Source organism: Sprattus sprattus, assembly GCF_963457725.1.
Source record: "Sprattus sprattus genome assembly, chromosome: 10".
NCBI classification, from domain to species: domain Eukaryota; kingdom Metazoa; phylum Chordata; class Actinopteri; order Clupeiformes; family Clupeidae; genus Sprattus; species Sprattus sprattus.
Genome location: NC_137908.1, coordinates 24,850,695 through 24,877,167, shown reverse-complemented (window position 1 = coordinate 24,877,167; position 26,473 = coordinate 24,850,695). Strand labels below are relative to the sequence as shown.

General features: G+C 38.7%; 1 protein-coding gene across 1 annotated transcript; it reads left to right on the top strand.

Annotated features, from left to right (window-relative positions):
• Positions 1-535: 535 nt before the first annotated feature.
• znf362a (zinc finger protein 362a) lies at positions 536-22,630 on the top strand. Its single transcript, XM_080845597.1, has 9 exons — positions 536-632; positions 5,244-5,308; positions 6,903-7,149; positions 12,954-13,076; positions 16,695-17,022; positions 17,558-17,782; positions 18,462-18,540; positions 19,124-19,282; positions 20,254-22,630. Exons 2-9 carry the CDS (start codon positions 5,246-5,248, stop codon positions 20,368-20,370), a joined length of 1,341 nt encoding a protein of 446 aa, XP_080701723.1. The 5' UTR covers positions 536-632; positions 5,244-5,245; the 3' UTR covers positions 20,371-22,630.
• Positions 22,631-26,473: the final 3,843 nt, after the last annotated feature.

Sequence of the window (26,473 nt, the reverse complement as noted above, 5' to 3'; positions counted from 1 at the left end):
TCATAGAGTAATTGATGAGAGACCATACACACAAGGTTCTATTTAACTTGACTAAAACCATTTGTGAATCAGAAACAGTAGCCCAAATAGCAACTAAATTGTGCATCGACCTCTTATTTTGTAATGGGCCATCAAATAGTACGCGATGAAAGCGAAGTAGGCTAGTCTACCCACAGAACTAAGAATACCCAGGAGTGCCATCTGTACCAAAGTATTGAAGAAACATGCCACATTTCCAGATGAATGCTGTGGAACTCTGGTACACTGATGCCATGGGCAACAAACGAAACATGTATTGCTTTATGCATTGTTTTTTTTACACCTCACTGTACAGTCACTGCAGCGCTACCCGATTTACACCAAAACGACTACATTGATATGTCTGACAACAGTCTGATTTTGTGCAATTGGTTCTGCCTTTAACCCACAGCTTCGCATTTCCAACTGTCTAGCTTGTTTTATTTTTAGTATTTCGTTTGATATTTACAGAACACTCATGATATACGCTGTTTGCCTGCAGCACCCAGAAGTGAACAGTAGGCGACCCGGAAGGTCTGAACTCCGACTGAAAGCAGGCAGAAAGAACATCCTAACCTTTTATAAAATATCAAAATCTGCCATCGAATTGTTGGGTACGTATGGATTCCTTCTTTTCTTCTCTTAATGACGGGTTTAAGACAGCTCGCAGACCGTTTTGTAATTTCGTTAGAGTTGTTTCCTATTCCGCTCGCTGAAAAGTTCGAATAAAAAAAATCTAAAGCGCATGTTTTAAAAACAAAATATATCATTTTTAAGCGAATATAATAAAACCATGTCACATGTTACACATTCAGAGGAACGACGAATTGTCCATCTTAGCACAGCTGGAATTTGCAACGCGACGAAACCTATCTTGCCTATTGCAATGCCATTTTGCAAGGCATGATTGTTGTAGGAAGTGTCTAGTTTTTTTTTTCTCCTCCGAGCCGGGCTATTCAAACCTGCAAATCTAAGTAAACAATCATTCGAGCACTTAATGCAAATAAACGGGTGGGATATTTGCATGGGTTATGATCGACTCATTTTTGGTAGAGATTTTGTCTGCAAATTTGGGGTCTGCAGAATATGGCGTCCTGTCCTTATAAAAATAAGACGGGCTGCCATTTTTGTTTTCCTTTTGTCTGAAATTTTTAATAAAACTGTCTGAGAATGTGGGAGAGGCTACAGCGGGCAGAGATGGAGCCGAGTTTCTTAAGCGTCTAAATGTTCGCCTCTGTCTATGGCAAATCTTTATTTTGAAAAAAGAAAATATAGATATTGGAAATAATCGCGGTGATACCGATAGAGCAAAAGGTGAAAAGTTAAGTAACTTTTATCAGTTTTGGGGAATGCATCCATTCAGTACTTCGACAGTACAAACAACGCACGTTGTTTTTTGAGTCATGTAACCATTAAGTCAACGTTACAGGTAAACTAGCATGAACATGGTAGACTATTTGTATCGTGAACTTTAATTTCAGCTAAACTGTTTAAGGCTACAGCGTCTAATTCGCTTATGCAGTCTCCACATAGGCTTGCTGTAGTGTAGTGTAAACTGCTAAAGAAAATGTAAATTTAGGTAAAATAGACGACAGGATTGTTGTGACTAGCTTTCTTGTTCCACGTTCTACGGGAAATATTTTGGGAGAAGTGATTTAGGTTATCTAGCCTACCTAACCTAATGCTAAACCAGGTATTACCTCCGTTCTACGAATGACCTGATTTGGGTAAAATTTCATGAAAATGTCCGGTCCTTTCCATTTCCACGCTTTAGTCGACTCGAAGTTCTTTAGTGTTGGGCATCCCAAAGCAGTCCAAGTCCAACACCTCAAGGAACTTCCCACAATACCCTGCGATCACTTAGTTTAATCCATTAATCTCGTTCATTGACATTCTAATTACCCGTGCCTGATCCGAGAGATGTATTGCAGTGAAATGTATTGCAGGACGGTTTAGATAGGTGGATTAGCATGCACTGTACATGACAGCTGGGGAGTGCAGGCCGAGTTTGTTGCTGCTTTGTAGTAGGCTGATAAACGATCAGGTACACAGAATACACAAATATATCATAGCAGTATTATTATTTCTAAAATGCCAGAACAAAAAAAAATCTAAATTACCCCCTGTGAGGTATGCTGTTTATACAGCTGTGCAGTATTCAATGTGGAGCAGATGAAGTTTAGTCTTGAAATATATTCTAGATGTTATTCATAGATGTACTGTTTTTTTTTTTAGTAATGGTGAACATAATTGGTAATCAGTTTAGTTGACTTAGACACTGAAAAATAATGCTTTTTAGTTTAGGATGCATTAACAAGAACAGCATTGAATCTTTGTGCACGGTCTGTTAATTCCTTCTCGCTCTGTTCTCAGCTGTCTGCAAAATGTTCATTTCCACAAGTCTAATCTTTTAGAAATCTTTGTTATTTCTAACCCAAGTCTGACTTTTAAAAAAAAAAGAAAAATGGGTTTGCTCTCATGCATAATGAATTCCTTTCTATGACATTGCATGCTTTGGCAGCGTCCGCTGTTCTGAAGGTTCCAAAGTCTGTTTGAATAGGGGGGCTGCATAGCACCGTTCATTTACATCAGCCAAAAAAAATAAAGATGATATGTCCAGGCCTATGAACCTAAAACCCACAAAATATTTCCCTAATGATGCCATAGGGTGTAGGTTTCACTTCCTGGAGGTAGTGAGGTGGATGTTTTTGGAGGGGAACAAGACAAAAAAAATCTTCAATTAATCTCAAGCCTGATTGTGCATCTCGTTTCCCAATGCCTTTGTTTCTGTTCATTTGAGTTCTCTGCCTTGATACGTCTGCCTCTAAAACGATGACATTTTGTAATAGATTCCAATGATCTTTGATGGCATACATGTTCCTTAGGGCTATCATTCTGGTTCCCCATCAACGGGACGCCTTTAGTAGGCTAGACCTGATTCTCGTGTTAGGCCACTTGTATTCCATCAGCAGTAGGAGTGACCGTGGTTAAACCTAATTTATCAGTCTCCTGATAAATTTAGAGGACAAAATTGTCCTAAGAGGACAAAATTGTAGCAGTTTTTGTGTCTGACTATCAATGTGTGTATGTCGGCTTTGATATCAGTGGTGTATAGAACATTTGTGCTTCAGTGTTTGCTTAGGTTATATGCTACTTCAATTAACACCATAAATGTGTAAAGACCCCCCTCTGCTTGTGATGTGTAGGTTAGATCACTGTTGTGTGTGAGACTCTATTACCTTATGTGTTTCTAAACTAAAGGATTCTTCGCACTGACAGTTGCCAAATTACATGTACATGTATATGATCACTTTATATCAAACTCTTTTGAAGCTAGGGATCACTGTTTTGTAAAATCTGATAGAAGCTCTTTATATTCCTTCTGTGAGGCGCTTTGTGTTACCTCCTGGTATGAAATGCGCCATACAAATTAAGTTTGATTTGATTTATGTTATAGGAATACTAGCAATGACATAAGCTCTCTGTGAAATAAAAAAATCTGGTCTCTGTTGCTGTCCTATGCTATCTGTTATCAGGAACTTATTTTTTCGTTGTATCTACTCATTTGTAAACCAATCACAAGAGTTACTTGCAGTGCATTGAGGACAGAAAGAGGGCTTAGTGCAGACCTGTGAGAGGAAGGAGATGGGTTCTTGATGATCTCTTTTCCTAAAATTCCAGCAGGATTATATTCTGCACCTTTAACATGGCCTTTAGAGGCTAGGTGTGTTTATGGTAAATTAATTAAGAGCGGTCTGTGATCAAGACGGCTTTTAATTAGTCTCAAAACTATGAGGCTAATGAGTGTGAACTTTCCTTAAGGAGCGTTGCACTGCGTCTGGTTTGCACTGGTTTTAGGCTTTGTGTGTGTGTGTGTGTGTGTGTGTGTGTGTGTGTGTGTGTGTGTGTGTGTGTGTGTGTGTTTTCAGCGGTTCGGTTCTGCACAGTCAGTCGCACCTCTAGGCTACACTACAAATCAGAACCATGTTAAAGGTGTGCGCCACTAGATTTCACCAACTGTGATCAAATCAAGCCATAAGCCTACATAATCTCTTCATAATTATTACAGTGCATGAAATGCCCTGTATTGTTATTCCTAGGCTTCTTATACTTCTTATTATTCTTTGTACCGACCTCTGCGATTAATTCAGCTCGAACCGCTTAACTTGGAAACTTCGTTCAAACTTTGTCGCGTTGGTCTTGTAAAGGACACTTATGCTATGTATTTTTCACTTTTCTAAACTTTATACTTTTTAAGATATTATAGAAAAACGAATATAAATTTCTCCCATTAGCAAAAAACAAAAATGCCCAATTTCTATGTGAAACTGCCAAACGTCCCACACATTTTAGACTTTTCTCAAACTGCATGCATTCTAATGGTGCCTAAAGATCTCTGTCTTACTACGGGGAGGTTCTCTTTTGGTGAATACTCATACTGGGGTTGGTTTGAACTGCTCTTAAGGATTGGCCAATAAAGGGGAGACTAAACAAGGACCCTTGTTTTTTTTCCGTCCCTGTGGGATATTGTCACTCAGCAGTTTTTCTTTGAAGAAATCTTGTCCTTAGTGTTTCTCCAAACTCTTTTAAAGACAGACGGGGATTTGCAAGTCAGGCTTGAGACACTGGGCTGCTTGTGTTTTGAACATTTTCAAGTGTGGCTGGCAAACTGCTTCTGATCGTTGAGTTAAATTATGAATGAAAGCGCATAGTCTAACTGATGTAACTTCCATTGATGAGTTGGTGGTGCACCCCTCTTCTACTGTCTTCCAGGCCAAAGTGTGGAAACTCTAAACTATTTTTGTAGTTTAGTTCACCTCAAGATCTGATTGTTCCTGTTCCTGATGCAGCACAAGAACAAAATACTGACTGACCGTGCCTTAGTGAAGCAGAGACCGATATTTGGTATTAGAATTGAAACAATACAGTGAGAATAACAGTGAGACCCAAGGCTAAGTCATCCTGCCCCAACTAATGTCAACGGCAACAAACTTCAACGTCTAGATGCTGTTGAATTACGGAGTTACCCCCATTTTTGTGATGAAAAGTACAATACAATAATTTAACAGGACATTACACAAAAATCCAAAGGATAATACAGAGTAGCATCAGCTACATCAGCAATCAATAATAACATGACACACGCTACAAATAATTCCTATCAATCTGTCAATCAATTGAGTTCAATAATTAATAATCATTGCTCCCCTGTGTGGTTCTTTTAGGAATGGCGGAGCCTCGGTTTAATAACCCATATTTCTGGCCTCCACCTCCTTCCATGCCTGGGCAGGTAAGGTCATCCACAGTTACTTTCACCTTTTCAGCAGCAGATCAAGCAAAGCATTCTGTGTCTGGTTGGGATATGACTCATGTTGGGATGATCACGTCTGCTGAACTATCAGATTTGGGTTGATCACCAAATATTTTACTTGCAGGAATTAGTAGGGGGGAGCGTTTAAAATCAAGAAAAATGATTTACTGAAACGATCTGCTGTTTTCTCTAGGAAGTCATTCACTCAACACATTTGCACAAATGTAACTTTTTTCTGATTCTTTTGGTTATTCTCTGTAGCAGTAAGGGAGAAGCCGGTATTGAAAAGTAATATGCTAAATAGGCTGCCCAAATTTCACATACCAGTAGACAGCTTTAAGTTCCCTATTATTGTCATGCATAGTTTCAGCTATTTTATGATATAAAAATCAGATAACATACACCACATTTGTTTTTATTGAAGTAATCTTTCTTTTCTCCGAGCTATTATTTTTAACCTTAAAGTGAGCATCTCACTCACCGATCTGACTTCTGTCAGATTAACACATAGGAAGCCGGTCCCCAATATCAAGGGGTCATAAGACACTCCGCACACAGACAGGCAGTTGACAACTTGGTCTAAAGTAAACTTTAGGTGATTTAATGCCTGTGTGCCACCTCATCGGTTAGCTTTTTTATTGACTTGATGTCCTCAGGAGAGACATTAATATGTCTGACTCAGAATGAGTTCTAGATTGTAATTTGGCCTTGTTTGGGAACTATGTAGACCAATGCGATAACATTATCATTTGTTAAATGACCTTGGTGGTTGTATTTTAGTGAATCAGAGAAGCATGCTATGTTTAAGATTGTTAAGCTACCAGTCGGTTTTATGGCTGAAAGTCTGATGGTTATTTTGGGTTATTCAACATGGCTGATAAATAAGACATCTGTTTTAGAAAATGATATTAGCAACAGCACTGTTGTAGTCACATCAGCACTTAGTGGTACTCTCTGCATGTAGCAGCAATTGTATATGATCCTTTTTAAAAAGAGAGGAGGTAGATTATTTTAGCAGCAAAAGCACACAGATAAGATGAAGCCTACTTCACTGTCAAATACTGTCAGCGTAGGTTAGCTATTTCATTTTAGTTTTCAAACATGGTTTCTTCCAAGTTCAAGTGCTTTATTTGTCACATACACAAACATGTAGTGAATTGTAAAAAAAAAAAAAAAAAAAGGGGGTATACGCTCCACACTGCGCAAAAAACTAAAACTTTTTTTTTTTTCATTAAATAAGGAAAGAGTGCTGAATTTTTAAAACTTAGTGAGTAACTACATTTGAGGTCAGTAATCTCACTGCCTGTGGGTAAAAACTCCTCCTAAGTCTCTTAGTTCCACACCAAAACTTTTATCTGTTCTATCCTCTATACTTTCCTTTCAGAAGCCCTTATTTTGGGAGAAAATATATATCACACTTAGGTAGTCAATCCGTATGTAATATGTACCAAATATGAACCAAAGTCTACTTGCACTGTGTGTCCACTGGAGGGAGCTCTATTACTTATTTCTAAGTTTTCATCGCTCCAGGCTCCTGTTTTCTCTTTTTTCACTGTGTGTATGCTCACGGCAGCTGGATAACCTGGTGCTCATCAACAAGATTAAAGAGCAGCTGATGGCGGAGAAGATCAGACCTCCACACCTGCCGCCCACAACCAGCGCTTCCCAGCAGCCTTTGCTGATGCAGGCCACGTCCACAGAAGCAGGGCAGCATGCGATGACAGTGCCCAAACTACAGCAGATGCCTGGCCTTCATGCCCACAGTCCCTCACAGCCTGATGTGGCCCTTCATGCCCGACCAGCCTCCAGCACTGTGGCAGGTACTATCAAAATACCATAAATAAATACACAATCAGCTTGAGCATACCCTTTAAATCACTCCTCACCGTCTTCTCACTGTCTGTTCAGTATGTCTAAGATCAAGAAGGATGACAAATGTCTCAAACACACGTTTTGCAAATCATATGATAATTGCACTTATGATTCCTTGTACGGCTGCTTAACAAGTTATAGTGTGGATGCCACATGCTCAATGGACAGGCCATTAACAACGGCCCATTTTAAAAGTATACATAAGTAAAAAATACTTTCCCCAAGTATTATTTGTGAAATCTTTGGCCTACATTCTGTCAAACTATTGACTGGCTGTCAATTCTTCCTTTTTTATGTTGTGTTTTTTTATGTACTCTTAGGGGAGAGCAGGGAATGTTGTCACATTCCCCCCAAATGATCATCTCCAGTTCAGGGGAGACAACCTGCCAGGGCTTTGAATTGTCAACATAGCACATAACGTAACAACATAGCCCCTGGTCACAAGAGACCACTTGCCCCAAACTCACATGTCTGCTGCTTTTGTCTTAATCTCAATGCCAGTGCAAAACTAAGACTAGGTAAAGCATAGAATCACCTTTAATCATGAAAATATATACAAAATATTCATACAAAACATATAAATATAATTATTTTTATTTATGCATTTATTTGAAAAGGGACATTATACATTGATAAACATTCCAAAAAAATGTAAATGCACCAAAATTAGCTAGGTTAGCTAGTTTTTATCCTTTGTCCCTTGGCAGGACATGACATAGAGAGACAGAAAGAAATAATCAAAATAAAAAAAAGATAAACAACAGTTTGACAAAACAGTGCCGTTAAGATAACAAATTGTAAAAACCAGACAGACATACAAGGTGTTAAACATAAAAGGAAGTTACGGTGTGAGTAGTGCAGTGGCCTAATTATGGTTGCAGGTTTGGTTATTTTGTATCCATTTCTACATCCAAGTTTGTTTTTGAACACTGACAAACTGGCGCACACTCTTACATCAGTAGGGCGGGTATTCCCGTAATTAGAGGCGCGTACTGAGGAGACTCTCCGTCCAAGCGTACTGTGTCTATACTGTATAACACAGTCTCCCCTGGTGACTGCCCTAGTTGCCCAGCCGTTGCCATCCTTCAGCTGTATAAACTCGTACAATGGTGGAGTTGCCAGCCCATGTACTATTTGAAAAATGAGACAGGCATCCAAAAACTGTAAGAAACTGTCAAATTTGAATAAGTTATACTTTGTTGTTACATGACAGTGGTGATAGCTGATAGGTTTCTGGTCTAGAGTATTCAAGGTCTGCTTGTAGAGGGTCTCTATTGATTTCAGAGATGTTGTACTTGCTTGTGACCAGCTTGTGTAACAGAACAAGGTGTGAGAAAAGATCATGGCATGCATAAAAAGTTTGGCTTCCTCTGTGGTTAGGTATGGCCTTACATGTCAAAATTAGCCAAGTTAAATTAAATGGTATTTGCCACCTTTTTGAAATGTTTTTGAAATATTAAATGCATTCTAAAATGATCCCCAGATATTTAAAATCAGATACAGCTGTGAGCTTTTCTCCTTAGGGTGCTGTGCATTTGATGATTTCTATTACATAAAATGTTATATGCCATCTTTGCAAAAGTAAAGAAAGGAAGAATAAAAGAAAGAAGAAGGAAAGAAGAAAGGAAAGAAGAGTAAAAGAAGTTAAGAAGTGTGGAAGAAAGGAAAGAAGAGTAAAAGAAGGGAAGAAGTGTGGAAGAAAGGAAAGAAGAGTGAAGAAAGTAAAGAAGAGTGGAAGAAGGAAAGAAGAAAAGAAAGAAGAGTGGAAGAAAGTAAATAAGAGTGGAAGAAGGAAAGAAGAAAAGAAAGAAGAGTGAAGAAAGTAAAGAAGAGTGGAAGAAGGAAAGAAGAAAAGAAAGAAGAGTAAAAGAAGAAAGGAAAGAATAGTGGAAGAAGGAAAGAAGAAAAGAAAGAAGAGTGAAAGAAGGAAAGAAGAGTGGAAGAAGGAAGGAAGAGTGGAAGAAGGAAAGGAGAAAGGAAAGAAGAGTGAAGAAAGGAAAGGAGAAAGGAAAGAAGAGTGGAAGAAGGAAAGAAGAGTGGAAGAAAGAAAGAAGAAAGGAAAGAGTGAACAAGAGTGGCTCTGGATAAAGACAGTAAAGAGAGAGTGAAGAGGGAAAATATTGAAAGAAGGAGAGAAAAAAGAGTGAAGCAGAGAGATGGATTGTGAGAGAAAGTAGAGTGAGAGGGATAGAGAGAAAGAAGGAGAGAAAAAAAGTAGAGTATGGAAGGTGTCTTAATATTCCTAGTTATACAGTTGAATGGAGAGGGACAGAGAGAAAAGGAGCCTTGGAACATTGGCGCAGGTGTCAGTGAAGCACAGGTGCAAGCCAGTTTAATGACCCTATTATGATGTCATAATGGCCCAATGTAAGTCAATAGGAACATTTTGATTCGTTTTTCTTTAATATCTTAAAAAGTATAAAGTTCAGAAAAATGAAAATTACATAGCATAAGTGTCCATTAAAAGACCTACGCAGCAAAGTTTGAACAAATTTTAGTTAAGTTAAGCGGTTCGAGCTGAATTAATCGCAGAAGTTCGGTAAACGGAATAATAATAATAAGAAAAAGCCTAGGGATAACAATACAGGGCATTTCATGCACTGTAATAATTAAAAACTAGAAAATGCATTTCCTGAAGGAAATACCAGTGCATGAAATGCAAAAGTTAGGAAAGGAAGAAGAAAAGAAAGAATTGGAAAGAAGAAAGGAAAGAAGAGTGGAAGAAGGAAAGAAGAAAGGAAAGAAGAGTGAAGAAAGGAGAGAAGAGAGGAAGAAGGAAATAAGAGTGAAGAAAGGAAAGAAGAGTGGGAGAAGAAAAGAAAGAAGAGTGAATAAAGGAAAGAAGAGTGAAAGAAGGAAATAATAGTTGAAGAAGGAAAGAAGAAAGGAAAGAAGAGTGAAAGAAGGAAAGAAGAAAGGAGAGTGAAGAAAGGAATAAAAAGTGAAAGAAGGAAAGAAGAGTGGAAGAAGGAAAGAAGAGTGGAAGAAGGAAAGAAGAGTGAAAGAGAAAAAGAGAGTGAAAATATTGAAAAAAGGAGATAAGAATGGAGTGAAGAAGAGATATTGAGTGTGAGAGAAAGTAGACTGAGAGGGATAGAGAGAAAGATGGAGAGATGGAGAGAGAAAAAAGTAGAGAATGGAAGGTGTCTTAAAGAAGAGGTTCCTTGGATTTGGCGCAGGTGTCAGTGAAGCACAGGTGCAAGCCAGTTTAAAGACCCTATTATGATGTCATAATGGCCCAATGTAAGTCAATGGGAAAATTTTGATTTGTTTTTATTTAATATCTTAAAAAGTATAAAGTTTAGAAAAGTGAAAAATACATAGCATAAGTGTCCTTTACAAGACCTACGCGACAAATTTTGAATGAAGTTTCTACGTTAAGCGGTTCGGGCTGAATTAATCGCAGAAAAAGGTGAGAAGAACTAGAAAATGCATTTCCTGAAGGAAATACCAGTGCATGAAATGCAAAAGTTAAGAAAGGAAGAAGAAAAGAAAGTGAAAGAAGGAAATAAGAAAGGAAATAAGAGTGGAAGAAGGAAAGAAGAAAGGAAAGAAGAGTGAAGAAAGGAGAGAAGAGAGGAAGAAGGAAAGAAGAAAGGACAGAAGAGTGAAAGAAGAAAAGAAAGAAGAGTGAAAGAAGAGTGGAAGAAGGAAAGAAGAAAAGAAGGAAGAGTGGAAGAAGGAAAGAAGAAAAGAAAGAAGAGTGAAATAATGAAAGAAGAAAGGAAAGAAGAGTGAAAGAAGAGTTGAAGAAGGAAAGAAGAAAGGAAAGAAGAGTAGAAGAAGGAAAGAAGAGCGAACAAGAGTGGCTCTGGATATAAAGAGAGAGAGAGTGAAAATATTGAAAAAAGGAGATAAAAATGGAGTGTAGACTGAGAGGGATAGAGAGAAAGATGGAGAGAAGAAAAAAGTAGAGAATGGAAGGTGTCTTAATGTTCCTAGTTACAGTTAAATTGAGAGGGACAGAGGAGAGGTTCCTTGGATTTGGCGCAGGTGTCAGTGAAGCACAGGTGCAAGCCAGTTTAAAGACCCTATTATGTTGTCATACTGGCCCAATGTAAGTCAATGGGAGAGATTTATATTCGTTTTTCTTTAATATCTTAAAAAGTATAAAGTTTAGAAAAGTGAAAAATACATAGCATAAGTGTCCTTTACAAGACCTACGCGACAAAGTTTGAATGGAATTTCTAAGTTAAGCGGTTCGAGCTGAATTAATCGCAGAAAAAGGTGAGAAGAATAATAAGAAGAAGAAGCCTAGGAATAACAATACAGGGCATTTCATGCACTGTAATAAGAAGAAGAAGCCTAGGAATAACAATACAGGGCATTTCATGCACTGTAATTAGAAAATGCATTTCCTGAAGGAAATACCAGTGCATGAAATGCAAAAGTTAAGAAAGGATAAGAAATTATAGAAGAGTGAATGAAGGAGAGAAGAAAGGAAAGAAGAAAAGAAAGAAAATTGAAAGAAGGAAAGAAGAAAGGAAAAAAGAGTGAAAGAAGGAAAGAAGAGTGGAAGAAGGATATAAGAAAGAAAAGAAGAGTGGAAGAAAGAAAGAAGAAAAGAAAGAAGAGTGAAGAAAGCAAAGAAGAGTGGAAGAAGGAAAGAAGAAAAGAAAGAAGAGTGAAAGAAGGAAAGAAGAAAAGAGAAGAGTGAAGAAAGGAAAGAAGAGTGGAAGAAGGAAAGAAGAATGGAAGAAGGAAAGAAGAGTGGAAGAAGGAAAGAAGAAAAGAGAGAAGAGTGAAGAAAGGAAAGAAGAGTGGAAGAAAGAAAAAAGAGTGGAAGAAGGAAGGAAGAGTGGAAGAAGGAAAGAAGAGAGGAAAGAAGAGTGGAAGAAAGAAGAAAGGAAAGAAGAGTGGAAGAAAGAAAGGAAAGAAGAGTGAAGAGTGGCTCTGGATAAAGACAGTGAAGAGGGAACATATTGAAAGAAGGAGAGAAAAAAGAGTGAAGCAGAGAGATGGAGTGTGAGAGAAAGTAGAGAGAAAGAAGGAGAGAGACAAAAAAGTAGAGTAGGGAAGGTGTCTCTTAATATTCCTAGTTATACAGTTGAATGGAGAGGGACAGAGAGAAGAGGAGCCTTGGAACCTTGGCGCAGGTGTCAGTGAAGCACAGGTGCAAGCCAGTTTAATTACCCTATTATGATGTCATAATGGCCCAATGTAAGTCAATGGGAAAATGATATTAGTTTTTCTTTAATATCTTAAAAAGTATAAAGTTAAGAAAAGTGAAAAATACATAGCATAAGTGTCCTTTACAAGACCTACGCGACAAAGTTTGAACGAAGTTTCTAAGTTAAGCGGTTCGAGCTGAATTAATCGCAGAAAAAGGTAAAAAGAATAAGAAGAAGAAGCCTAGGAATAACAATACAGGGCATTTCATGCACTGTAACAATTGAGCACTGCCATACTTCATTTGACCAGTACTTGGTTGTTTTCAGTCCATTTTGTGCCGTCAACCCATGCTGTACCTCCGTGTCCCACCAGGGGACTGCTTTAGAGTGACCTTGATTAAAAAACAAGATTTTCACTCACAAGGTTGTGTAACACTATGAAGCTATTATAGTTTTTAGATAGTTCCCAATAGTTTTGGAGGAATTAACCGCTTGACATCTGGCCCTTGTGACGACTTGTCCCACTCTCCCTTGATATATATACTCATATTTTTGCTGTTTGACTTTTGATGGATTCTTTCTACAAGTCAGTCAATTCTCCACTCATTTTAGGCTTTTCTTTCCCAATTTCTCTCTAACAGGTCGAATTCTTGGTGATGTTAACTTGAATCTGGATGACAAAACGGCTCTGAAAGCCAGAGGACTATGGGAAGACTGGCATCTACGTCAGATTATTGACCAGCCAAGGACAAACCACCTGTCAGGTGAGAATACTATAAACAAAATCCATCTAATTTTTCTCACTGAACGCTGTGAAAAACTACTCTGATAACCTATTTGAGACATAAAGAAGTAGCCTGTTCCATCTCTCTGTACAAATATACATAATATTTTCTCAGGAACATGGCCTGATGTGTGGATTTGCATGAGTAAACAGTTTGACTGACCCGTAACACCCTTTGTAAGCACTTCATTATGTTCTGCCCTGCCTCATATCTATTTTAGATAAGTAATTGAACTGAAAGGATACAGGCAATTTCTTGAATATAAACATATATATTTAAAGCAATGAGAAATAGGTGGAAGAAAAGAAATCGCCGTTCTTCACTAGCTATTTTAAAAGCCGTATAAGGTAACCGTGGCTGGTGTATCTTGTAGGTGTGTTACTAGGAAGGAATACTATTCAGAACAGCTACCAAAAAAATGTGGTTACTATTTGAACAAAAACAAAGGAACCTCCATCTGTAAACACTGCAAATGTACAGGGTAGCAAAAGAGAATATTACGCAAATGTTTACATTTTAACAAATCAGTGATTCTTGAGATAAGGGACAAAACAGGTTTTGATTTTCCCAAAAAATATTTGGATAACTTCCAAAATATATGATTACATTTATGTCAAATAAAGTTTTGTCTATCCAAACATGTTTTGGTTCAACCTCCCAGTTGTAGATTTTTTATGTTAATTGAATGTTTGCTGGGTCAGCACTTGATTTTCGTCAACACCATCATAAACATAAATATACTTATGGAAATTATTTGAAATGATCTTATCAGAAATATTTTTACTCATTAGTTTTCCCAGTTCCCCTTATAATGTACACAGGTCTTTAAATCATTAAAAACTAAAGTTTAGAGCCAAAGAAGTCAATGTTTAATGATCTACATTGGAAATGTGTTAGTCTTTGAACAAATATCCTTCAAGGAATGAAACAGATACCATTTTCTTTAAAAAACGATAAAAAATATATCTGAAGGAGTTGACACTCTATATCTAAACTAGATTTAATTTGACACATTAAACTGAAATAGCAATAAAAATGCATAGGAAGTGATATTTGTGGCATAAACAGCATTAAAATGCTTAAAATGGACACTAAAATGGCCTTAGTCAACACCATCATAGAAAGTCAACACCATCAGACACAAATGTTGATGGTGTTTGATGGTGTTTTGATGGTGTTGACGTCTGATGGTGTTGACAAAAAAAGTACATTTCTCCTTATATCACACAAGATTCTCACAGGCGCCATCTTGTTTTTCATCTGTTGATCATGGTCCAGCCAATCTATATAAATAAACACTAGATTGCAGAACATTTTACTCTAATGTTGACTCTTTAGCCATTTTGGAGTTGATACACTATGGTTGTGACGTGTGCATATTAGTAAATAGATATGAAAAACAAAGTATTATTAAAAACTTACCAGAGCTCAAATTTTCTCATGTCACCAGGAAGACCAAGGAGGAAGGAAAGGGGTCCTTTGAGTTAAAGCTGCCCTAAATTATTCCTGATTTTTTTTTCCAATTTAAAAAAGTCTGATGGTGTTGACGAAAACTCTGGACACATGTTCAACTGACCAGAAAGTAAATTCAAAATGTTTCAAAATATTTTTTTTTTTTAATGTTTGTGAAATAAATACTATGTTATTTACATATGATATAGATAAAGTTCAATTTTATATAACTTTTCAGACTTTTTAAAGCATTGCAGTGTGATGTGACCTGCTTTCGGACATGGGTTTTTGTAGGTACTGGTCATATATCATATCATTAAGAATAAAAACAAAATGTTAGACAACAACAAAACACACTTTGTTGTGCTACCCTTGTCCTGTTGATGAGTTTGGTGAGGCTTTTAAAATATATTACGTACATTTTAAGATAAAAAAACTGTGATTTATGTCACGGACATGTTTTGTCCCAAGTCTCAAGAATCACTGAAATGTGCTTTTTATCATGATATCATTATAGTCGTTAACTGTAATGAAAAGTGTTCTTAACTCAAACCGTTTCTGAAAACCAATCTGAATTTTGAAGAAACATAGAGAGACAATGTCAAGGCCTGCTGTTGTAGCTTGATTTAAGCATTTGATGCAAACGATCCATTTTAAACTGGCAAAAAGACGTAAAGAAGAAACCCCTCTTGCTTTCAGTTTGATCACTCAAGTTATATTTCTGTTATATACCAGTTACTACAACTGTTTACAAGCCCCTGATAGAAACTGAAATATGTAACACGGGTGGTCTGTCTGTGGCACAGTAGTTTGCGTAACAAGTAATCCATGTAGCCTTAAGGATGATGGACAACTTCACTTAGGGAAGTAATGAGGATCCCACAAATAAGTAACATATATAAGGTAAAGAGTGATGGCTTGAACATAGAACCTTGGAAATATTTAACTTCTGTAAAAATAGATATGGCCAAGGAACATCTACTGCATGTGAAAGATATTTCCTGTTAAACTATTTGTTCAAATTTAGTGAAACGGTAACCTTTGCCTTACAATTACCTTCCCCCTTTCGTCTCTTCTATGATGAAGTCTGATGAATCATTGAGATACTGTTTTACGGTTTTGAGTTATGTTCATAATTAAGATGAGAAAGCTTTAAATAAATACTTGTTCCATGGGGATGTAGAAGTTAAAAATGGCATGATAATAGGCTAGCTAATAGGAGTGTAAATTGTGGTTCTCTCTGAGAATGTGTATTCTTGTACCTTGTTAGAGGCATGACCAAGCTTGAATGAAGACAATGTTATATTTAGCAGTGATTTGCTTATACAAGGAAGCAGGGGGGTTCTTACAAATAAGGATGTTGGAATAGGATTCACATGTGGTTGTTTTCACAATGATCTATTGATGACTTCAGGAGTGCTTTTCTCTCCAAACATTCAGGTTTCTTTGCCAAACAATTCCTACATGACATGTTTGTGCAGTCTTTGAATAGTGTCTGGCTACCTGTAAAAGAGACAGGGTAGTTTTATTTACATAGCATCTTTTTCACATTGTTACGCCCCAACCTTTGGAGCTCTATGGGGCGAACAACACTGCACCACTAACCCAAATTAACTACAGAAAACACTTTATTAAAACCACCAAATCCTTGGGATTTAATAATATAAAGACATACGCAACAACTCTAGAAACAACATCAAATCACAACATCTACACAACAAAGTCCCAAGCTGAGAGGCAGCAAGACCAGCAGTCCCCAAGCTAGACGCCTCCCCTTCTGCAGAAAGAAACTTGAGACTTTAACCTCTGCTTACTCACCCGGCCAGGTGTGTCTCATCCGGCTGTTAAATACAGCTTAAAAGATAGGGAGTTGGTGTGGTGTTACCACAAAATTTGCATCAAGTGCATTGTGCGTGACCTTAGCCATGTCCTCGGGCAGTATACTTGACTTAAGGCGGGGTGTTTGTTTGTTTACATATTATGTTGGATATGAACTTGATGTTTGCTGGGTGGTGATTTGCGTCTTGATGGATGGAAAAGCATAGCTGTAACATTTCTTCACAAACTTGAAGAAACCAGTTTTTAAATTGTAAGTAAATACACCTCAGAACTGTCTTGTAAATTTGTGAATATACTGTCTTGTAGGTTTGGCCCTGGCCTCTCGTTCATCCAATCACACATCTTCAGAGGCAATCACTCCCACTACTCCTACTTCAAGCGGCCAGATCCGATTAGGCGGGACCCCATCTCACAATTTCCTCTCAGGATTGGCCAGCAGCGCTGGCATGGAGCCAATCAAAAGTGGCGGGAGTCTGGCTGGGTTATTGGGACCACCCCCTAAAATGGAACGAGGCCGGAAAAAGATTAAGGCCGAGAACCCGTCGGGCCCTCTTTTCGTGGTTCCTTACCCAATCCTAGCATCCGGAACAGATCAAACTGTCACAATCACTGCCAAAGAAGGGAAAACATACAGGTAACAACCTATAAGATGAAGTGTAAAAGAAACTAGTCTGCAGTGATTTTCTACAGTTGCTACAGCTCTGTCGGGATCCTTTCCATGCAGGCATTACATTATCATCATACAGTATGAGCCGGTCAGTGGCGAACTTTGATACAGGTGGGATTACATTTTATAGGAGTTTTACAGTGGCCAGTCATTGCATTTTAACTGTACGTGACCGATTTCGATCGTTAATTGCCCTTCTAAAGGTCTAAAAATACTGTTGAAAAATCCTGAAGTGCCCCTTTGGTGGTGGTGTTTAATCTAAAGACATTTTTTTTTGCCTTATGCCTTTTGGTCCATAATGGTAAATACCTCTGAACGTTGGGGTGGCCCATTAAAATTTTCGGAACATTTTGCAACATTCTGATGTGCTGTATAATAAATGATAATATGGAAAGCAGAGTTAAACATTATGCCACCTGTGCATCTTAAAAATGCCTCTGTGTGTGTGTGTGTGTGTGTGTGTGTGTGTGTGTGTGTGTCCATCTCTTTCTCTCTTTTGCAGGTGTAAAAGTTGCCCGCTGACGTTCTTCTCCAAGTCGGACATGCAAATCCACTCAAAGTCCCACACAGAGGCGAAGCCCCATAAATGTCCCCATTGCACCAAGTCCTTTGCCAACGCTTCCTACCTGGCTCAGCATCTCCGCATTCACCTGGGCATAAAGCCTTACCACTGCTCTTACTGTGAGAAATCCTTCCGCCAACTCTCCCATCTACAGCAGCACACCAGGTAAGAAAAGTCATACACCTGATCATGTTCGAATCTTAACATATCTGAATAGGGTTAGTCGTACAGGGCCAGTAAAGGTGTCTGGAGGCAGGTTTTTCTTTATTATTTCTTGGTGAATACAGTACCTTTTTAAAGTTCAGAAACTGCACTAACTGCACAAGGTACACATTCTAGAACCTTTAACACAGGGGTTCCAAAACCTTTTTCTGATATAATCCCACGTTTGTGGTCATATTTATGGTCTGTTGATTCATCAGAATTCAAGATGTGTTTTCCCCAATGGTATTCCATTGGGATTTTTTTTATACATTAGTTAAAGTTGTGAAAGCTTTAAAATTTCACATGTGAAGTGATTGACATCCATTTTGGTTTTATAGAAAGGCTTTTGTAAACTTGTGTACTGAAATGTCACATGGGAAGTGACTGAGATCTATTTCGGAAAGGGTTAGAAAAGGTTTTGTGAACTCATGTAGCAGGTAAAGATCCAATTTACCTTTCTGTCATCCTCTGTTTGATTTTTAAGTGTTCTTACATGTACAAAGGAGTTGTATCTTCTATTTATTAAGTGCTGAAAGCCTATTAAACATAAAAAATATGCATGATCATGTAAAAAATAAAAAACATGTTTATTCAGGTGTGCTGTTTTTGTGTGTGTGTTTGTGTGTCCACGCTGGCGCAGAATCCACACTGGTGATCGGCCATATAAGTGTGCTGCCGCAGGCTGTGAAAAGGCCTTCACTCAACTCTCCAACCTGCAAGTAAGACCGGCAATCCTCCTCAAACAGAGCCGTCATTGTTCTAAGTCTGCCTGTAGTGTAAACACATGAAATAACAGGCTTTCAGTCCTTTCCCAGTGTTAACTGTGTTGTGTGCTTAAACGTACCTCCCGTGAATCTGATGAAAGGTTGTTGATATTTGAGCTCAACAGCCAATCACTCATCACCCCTGCACTGCGTGCTCCGGAAAGCTGAAAAATGTTGATTGACTGGAATTATTTTTTGTCTTGGTCTAAGACATTTAGTTTGTTTCCCATTGACACTCAGACTTTTGTTTTTATCTGCAATGCAAACAGAAGTTGTGTGCTTTTTTTATCAGTCCTTTTCCAGCATCAACTGTGTTGTGTCCTTGACAGCACAATTGCAGTCATGGTTTTCCTCTTGCAGCTGGCTGTCAAGGTTATGGTCTAAACGTCTTGCCAAAGTTAACACTGTGTGTTTGAACTTCTCCAATCTTTTAGTAAACCGAGCTGGTGGTGGTACAGCTCCTATGAAGTCTGTAGAAAAAGGCTGCTGATGGAGTTGTTTAGCAATAGAGTAATTATGCTGTTTCTCCTGTCCACAGTCCCATCAGAGACAGCACAACAAAGACAAGCCCTACAAATGCCCCAACTGTTTCCGTGCCTACTCCGACTCGGCCTCTCTCCAGATCCACTTGTCTGCTCACGCCATCAAAAATGCCAAGGCCTACGCTTGCAGTATGTGTGGCAGGGCGTACACCTCAGTAAGTACTACAGTTACTGGTCTTTTCCAGAAATTGAAGCCGTTTAAGGTGTGGGCGCTGGGTATGACGGCACATGTAGGCATCATTGCATCAATGCTGTTCAATGCTGAGCTGAACTTGGTGAACTGCATTCTTCCATACAAGTTGTGACTAGATCCAGGTGGGTCTTGACCTGTTGTGGCGGTAGGCAAATGTAGCAATTAGACATAACTAAGCACACGGCCATGTATTCCATCGGGGCCAGCTGCCTTCACTTTGCAGTCAGTTTGGTTAGGGTGGACTGGGTCAACAGGAAAGTAGATCTGCTTTGAAGATGACCTCCTTATTTCTCCAGTCAAGGTGAGCGTAGAAGTATGCTGAAGCATATCAGAGGCTAACTGCTAGAGTAGGAAGAGAAAGAAGAGTGCCTTGGTCCGACTAGATTTTTGATCGTAGAAGTAGTTGAGTTCATCGGGCAGGGATGGGTGCAGAGCTTGTTTGGGGCACAGTAATTGGTGGTGTGATTGTTTGCGTGCCTTGCCACTTGTGGTCAGAGAGGTTGAAGTGCTCTTTAATCCGCTGTTTGTAGCTGTGTTTAGCCTGTTTGTTGGCTCTGTGCTGGTCTGTAAGGGTCCCAGTTCTCCAAGCCTAAAGGCTGCATCACTTGCTTTGAGCAGGAGGTGAATCTCTGCTCATCCAGGGCTTTTGGTTGGTGACCTTTTTTGTTTTTGTGTGTTGTCACTCTGTCCACACAACTGTTAATGTGATCTAGGACAGAGTTAATGTAAGATCTAGGTCAGATATGATACAGTGCATTATATGCATATAGTTATATTAACTTGACGGAATAAGACCTAATACAACCGGAGGACCGCTCAGAGGCTCCTATTATTGGAACAAATTTGTCAACATGTTTTGTGCAATCTTCCTCAGTCTGTCCTCCAAGGCCACAATAAACTGACATTGTCCTCTGTCCTCCTTGTTCTCTGCAGGAGACGTACCTTATGAAGCACATGTCCAAGCACACGGTCGTAGAACATCTGGTGAGCCACCATTCCCCTCAGAGGACGGACTCACCCGGTATTCCCATACGGATCTCCCTCATCTAGTTCTCGCCCACACCTAGTCCCAGTTGTCACTCATCTGAGTTCCCACGTCTGAATTCTGGTTCTCCCTCGTCTCAGTTCCGGTTCTTCTGCACCTAAGTTCCGGTTCTCCCTCATCTGACTTCCAGTTTTCTCATTTCAGCTGTTCTCTGACTTCAGCTATCCCCTCCTCTCCTATCCCACCGAGGGGCCTCTTTTGAAGGTCCACCTTTTATCACCCAATTCCTCTAATGGCTAATTTTGTTTCTTTCTTCCTGTCTTTTCTTATTTCCTTGTTTATTTTGACATTGTCTTTTTCGTTTGTTTGTTGTCTTTCTGTGTTCCTACCACAGGTAGTCTAAAGATGTTTTAGCACTCTGTCTAAAAAGAGGATAATGTAAAATTAGTACTTTCCTTTCGCCAAACTCATTGAAAGGGGTAAATAGATGGACATCCAAAGATGGTTCAGCAGCACTTTCAAGCCAATAACATTGGCTCGGTTTGTTTGTTTGTTTGTTTGTTTGTCTATACTGTGTTAAGACACAAGGACCATTGACTCTGGCAGCTACACTCTGACCACATGTATTACATGACCATTTAAACACTCACTTTTTAGAGAGTTTTAGTTCCAAACGTTTCTTATAACACACTTCTATGAATGTTTAAATTTTTTCCTCATATATTAAAGTTACGTAAGCTTTAATCAATATCAAGTTGACTGTTACTTAGACCATTTTTTGTTTAAATACATAAACATTTTGAAAGGTGAGCTTGAGTGTGAAGGGGCACATCCTAGACGTATTATTCTTTTAGAAATTCTATTAACTACATAGATCACAAATCATAATAGCTTTTAATTATTAGTTATCAACATACAAGTTGACTGCCAATAAAGAAAAATGTGACCTCCATGTGACCTGTTTAAATTAGACAACAGTCAAAGTTGAACTATACCCATGTTCACTTACGTGCAGTGTTACTAGGCTTGTTGAGTGTTGGCCAAAATATACCACTCAACCACTTATTTGAATGTGTTCCCAAGATTTGTGGAAATACAGTTACAAATTAGGTTTGACCGTAACTCCTTTACCCCCCACAACACACACACACACACACACACACACACACACACACACACACACACACACACACACACACACACACACACACACACACACACACACACACACACACACACACACACACACACACACACACACCAGTTGATCAGAGGATAAGCATAGTTTCAAATGTACTCACACCTTCGTTGCAACTTGTTACATGTAATGAGCCTGAGGCTTTTGTTCTTCCAGCACAGTTATCACTCCTGCCAGGACCTCCTTGTGTCACACACAGTTATTGCTCCACTTCATCTGTGGGTGACACACACAATAGGCATTCCTTCCTTCTCAACGGTTAGTTAATGTGGCAATATGTCACTCAATGAACCATGGTCAGCTCATCTCCTTGTGTAGCTTGTGTCCTAGTCATAGCTACGCAGATACAGAAGATAGATACGTTAAACAGGGGATATGGCAGAATTGTGATAGTTACAGGAGTATTCAGTCTACATAATCCCTTTGGGTACATTAAATCAGTTAGGTTTTAGAATAACAGCGAACTGCACGACTTTGAAGATACCAAATATTTACTTTTAACAGAAGGCACATTTATCACATTTAAAAAAAAACATTTGGCCAGTTCTCATTTAAAAGAAGGACAAGGAATGATATGGGATGGATACTCTGACAGATGCTGTTATGGTCACCTGGGTTCAACACACATGTCAGCTGCCTCCTCCATAAGGCATTCTTTTTATAATCAAGTTGAAATATGCATGTTTGCTTTACACCCACAAAGAAATTAAATTTCAGTTCTGGGTGTCCCATTTAATCTGTATAGGTATCTTTATGTACAAAACCCCTTTTTTGTCACATATTTTGTTTAACCATGTCAATATATATATTAATAATTAACATTCTGTTATTTTTATACACATTTAAGCCTTAACTATAATATCATTTTATGTTATTCATTGCATTTTATATCAAAGTGTACCATATTGGTGTTGCTTTTTGTATTTGATAGCATGAGATATACTGTAAATAAACTACGAAATACTTAACTGTTAAACTGTTTTCTATAAGAAGTGATTATATAACTAGCTATTATGAATACATTCCCATTGTCTTGCATATTGATAACCTTTGAAGTTGACCTTGACTGGTCCTCAACATATACAGTCAGAGGTCAAGGCAAAAACAGTCTTTGTGAAAAAAATTAACAATGCCAAAATTAAAAGTACACAAATATGGCCTTTGCCTTGTGTGATCTATCTTGTATTTATCTTATCTATCTAAAAAAAAATCCTTCCTTCCTTCTTACTTCCTTATTTAGCAGAAAGACATTTGCTGATTTGACTCACTGGTTTCTTGCCCTCTAACATAAATGATATGCACATACTGTTATCAAACTTAATCTGAGTTAATTTTTGTTTATTTGTTTCCTTTTGGGATAGTGGAGTAATATAACGACTATTTTTAGCAGATCAGCAGTATTTTTTCCAGTAAACCCATTGTACATGAAGTCACTAAATGTTCGATTGATAATTTGAGGTTTGAAAATAATAGTAATTGTATTGTAGTAGTTGAATTGGTAACTGAATTCACCTGTTGAATTCATCCAAGCTTTGCATGTCTGTATTTGTGCTCATATAATGTGGGTCCATTTAAAAGAAGCTCTTTCAAAGACATACCAAGGGTGTCAAGTGAAGTAGATAAGTTAACACATGTCCTTTTTCACCTTTATTGTCCAAAAGTAAGGATCTAGATGCAGAGTTGTGTCTTGACAGTGTTTTGACTCTGCTGATAATTCAATTAAATTACATTTTATTTATATAGCGCCGGAACAATACAATTGTCTCAAGGCGCTTTACAGAGCCATGAGCCTGGACCCTCTTAGTGCAAGCGCGATGGGAACAGGGGCAAGGAAAAACTTCCTGTTAGTCAGGAAGGAACCTTAAGCAGAACCACGGCACATAAGTGGGGACCCATCTGCTTGAGGTCAGCCGATAACTCACTTCCCTGCTCATAAAATCCAGTACACTATGGACATATGAAATTAAATCGCAGCTTATAAAACCAAAAGGTTGGGGGAATGGGCCTTGGATCCATAGTGATGTATTAGAGAAAGCACTGCAGAGAAACAACTTGTCTCCTGATTGAACAGACCTAGACCTAGTCTTTTTTGCTTAGAAAAGTTTCCTATCTGAGTAAAATGACCCAGAAGCATCTAAGCGACAGCCATGATAAGAGCTGGTTGAATTCTCTAAATGCTTAGGAAAGGAGCTTCAATGCTTCTGTATCTCGTTCAGCACAGGGTAATCAACAAACGATCACCTTGACCCACATCAATAACATCCGCCTTCATATAGTAACCTATTGTAAGTGCAGCCGGATTCCAATAGCACCGCGTTGTCTTTTGCTAGATCTTTCCTTGACCTCATGACGTTTTCCATCAAGGTCAAGGAAAAGTTGTTTGGAAAAGACGATAGGACGGACTATATGACCGCAGCCTTAAAGTCAGCCTGCAGTTTATGCCTCGGGAACATTTTGCCCTTCAGCTGGAAAAAGAGTTGAAAAATGGTGATTGAATGATCACCCCATTGGTCCTGTTGATTTTCATTTTGCTTTTACAGAATGCTGCTGCTAGTACACTAACTAGAACTAAATAACATGAACATATCTCACCTGTACTTGCCTCTGCATTGGCTCCCTGTCAAAAGTAGAACTGATTTCAAAGTACTCCTTCTAAATTACAAAGCACTTAACGACTTGGCTCCAAACTACCAATAGGAATTAGTTGTCCCGTATTGCCCTCCAAGACCGATCCGTTTACAGAGTGGAGGCCTGCTCGTAATTCCAAGAATATCAAAACCACAATAGGAGGCTTGAGCAGGAAGGTGAGCAGGCAGGGGAGGTGAGCAGGAACCCAAGGGTCACTCTGACAGAGCTCCAGCGTATCCTTGAGGTGTTGGGAGAACCTTTCAGAAGATCGACCACCTAGGTAGCACTCCACCAATTAGGCCTTTATGGTAGAGTGGCCAGATCAGGTGTGGACAATCGAGCTTATTATGCCCATTCACCATCCAAAGGCTGTTGCACTGCCACTGCAAAGCCAGTAGGGGTGTAGAGGGGTGTGACAACTGATATGGATATAGGTTGTTCATGGTGCCATGGATGCCTACAGTAGGATGCTCATGTTTCTCCAGAGCTCTTACAACTGCTGCACTGAACAGCATTTCAGTACAGCAATAAGACAGAAATACTCAACAAGTGAACATATAGAAAGATGGCCAGCACCATTTATAACAAAAGGGGTACACACAAAAATCTATTAATACTAGTGCTGTCAAACGATTAAAATATTTAATCGCAATGATGTAATAGTTATCTCAAAATGAATCGCGATTAATCGTAAACTTTTATCTATTCGAAATGTCCCTTCAATTATTTTTTCCCATCATTTTTATTTTATTTTAATGCTATTATCAACATGGAAAAGTGGATTGGCTTGCTTTATGCAATGTTTTATTTTATTGAAAAACAACATTGCCAAACAGGGCGGTACAAAATACAATTATAAAGATAAACAAGGACTCAGCCTATAATGCAGTTAAACCATGGCTTAATATTTTCTTTTTTTCAAGTTTGCTGTGAACATAGAAGTCAGGCCTCTTATTTCAAAAATAATGAACCGTTACAGTTAGGTTACCAATAAAAGGTAAGCCTACTTCTTCTGTGCTTTCAGCCAGCTGCCTGTTGACATTTTCAGACAACAGCGAAGCTCGTTGGTAAAAAACGTTAACAACGCGTTAATCGTGCGATTAAAAAATTGACGCCGTTAAAATGGGTTTGCGTTAACGCCGTTAATAACGTGTTAAACTGACAGCACTAATTAATACACAAATCACAAGACACAGATCAAAGAAATAACTATGTAATAAACCATATTCGATATTGCCAAGTAAATTTATATTATCCTTACGGCCATTACAGGGAATTAACAGTCTAATTACACTGAGAACCAAATACATGTCCCCCCTGCGGCACTTCTTTGCAAACTGACAAGCTAGACGAGGACACAGTGCTTATGCTCGCTTACACCTACACCTTTCCTGACACTACCAGGCGAGTAGGGATGAGAACCTTTACGATTTTAACGATCTCGGTTCCTTATCGATTCCTGCTTATCGGTTCGATTCCTTATCGATTCTTATTGGGTAAGGGGTGAAAAAAGAGCACAAACGGGTTTTTTACATTAATGTTCTTTTATATAAATTTATATAGTGTCAACTCTAAAGCTATACATTGACATTGCAGAGCACTGTTGATTGCTATTTCACTCATTCACTCATACACTCATCTATACTGTATACTATACTGTATAGATGAGTGTATGAGTGAATGAGTGAAATAGCAAACAACCCCTATACAACCCTTCCTCTGCTACCTACTGATCTTTCTTTTCCAGAGCAGATATACCTCAGGAAATGTCTCATAATTGTTGGAACATTACAATGCATCCAGGTTTAGTTTAAGTTAGTCCACTCTAAACCCCTCCCTCATTGCACTCTTGAGATAAACTAAATCTGGCAATAAAATGGCACTAACAAAATCGTTGAATTTTCTGATCTGACATGAAGCCCTTGTTATTGAGTAAAGGACTGTATATTTTCTTGTAGGTTGCTTGGTTGTATGGCTAATCGCAAACTGTTAAGGCCCCCACATGGTTGTCCGATCGTGCTCTCCGATCCGACGAGGCACGCCCTAAAACGCCCTCCTTGAAGTGGGACCACACCTTTGAGCACCTCGGAGAGCCATCCGAGGGTCTCGGATAGCCTCTGGAGCACCGCTTTAATTTTCTCACTATCCGATCTGAGTATCCGATCCGAGCTGTCCGACACCCCTGGCTAAAATCACGTTTCCTATTTTGTTCCCTATATGACAGCAGCGCAGTTTTTAAAAAAATCGCTGAGAGATCACTGGGAACCTGGGGCTGGAGGTCCAGGAGTATGAGGAGTTGGAGGAAGATCATGGACAAGTTTGTAAAAATGAAAAAAACTATG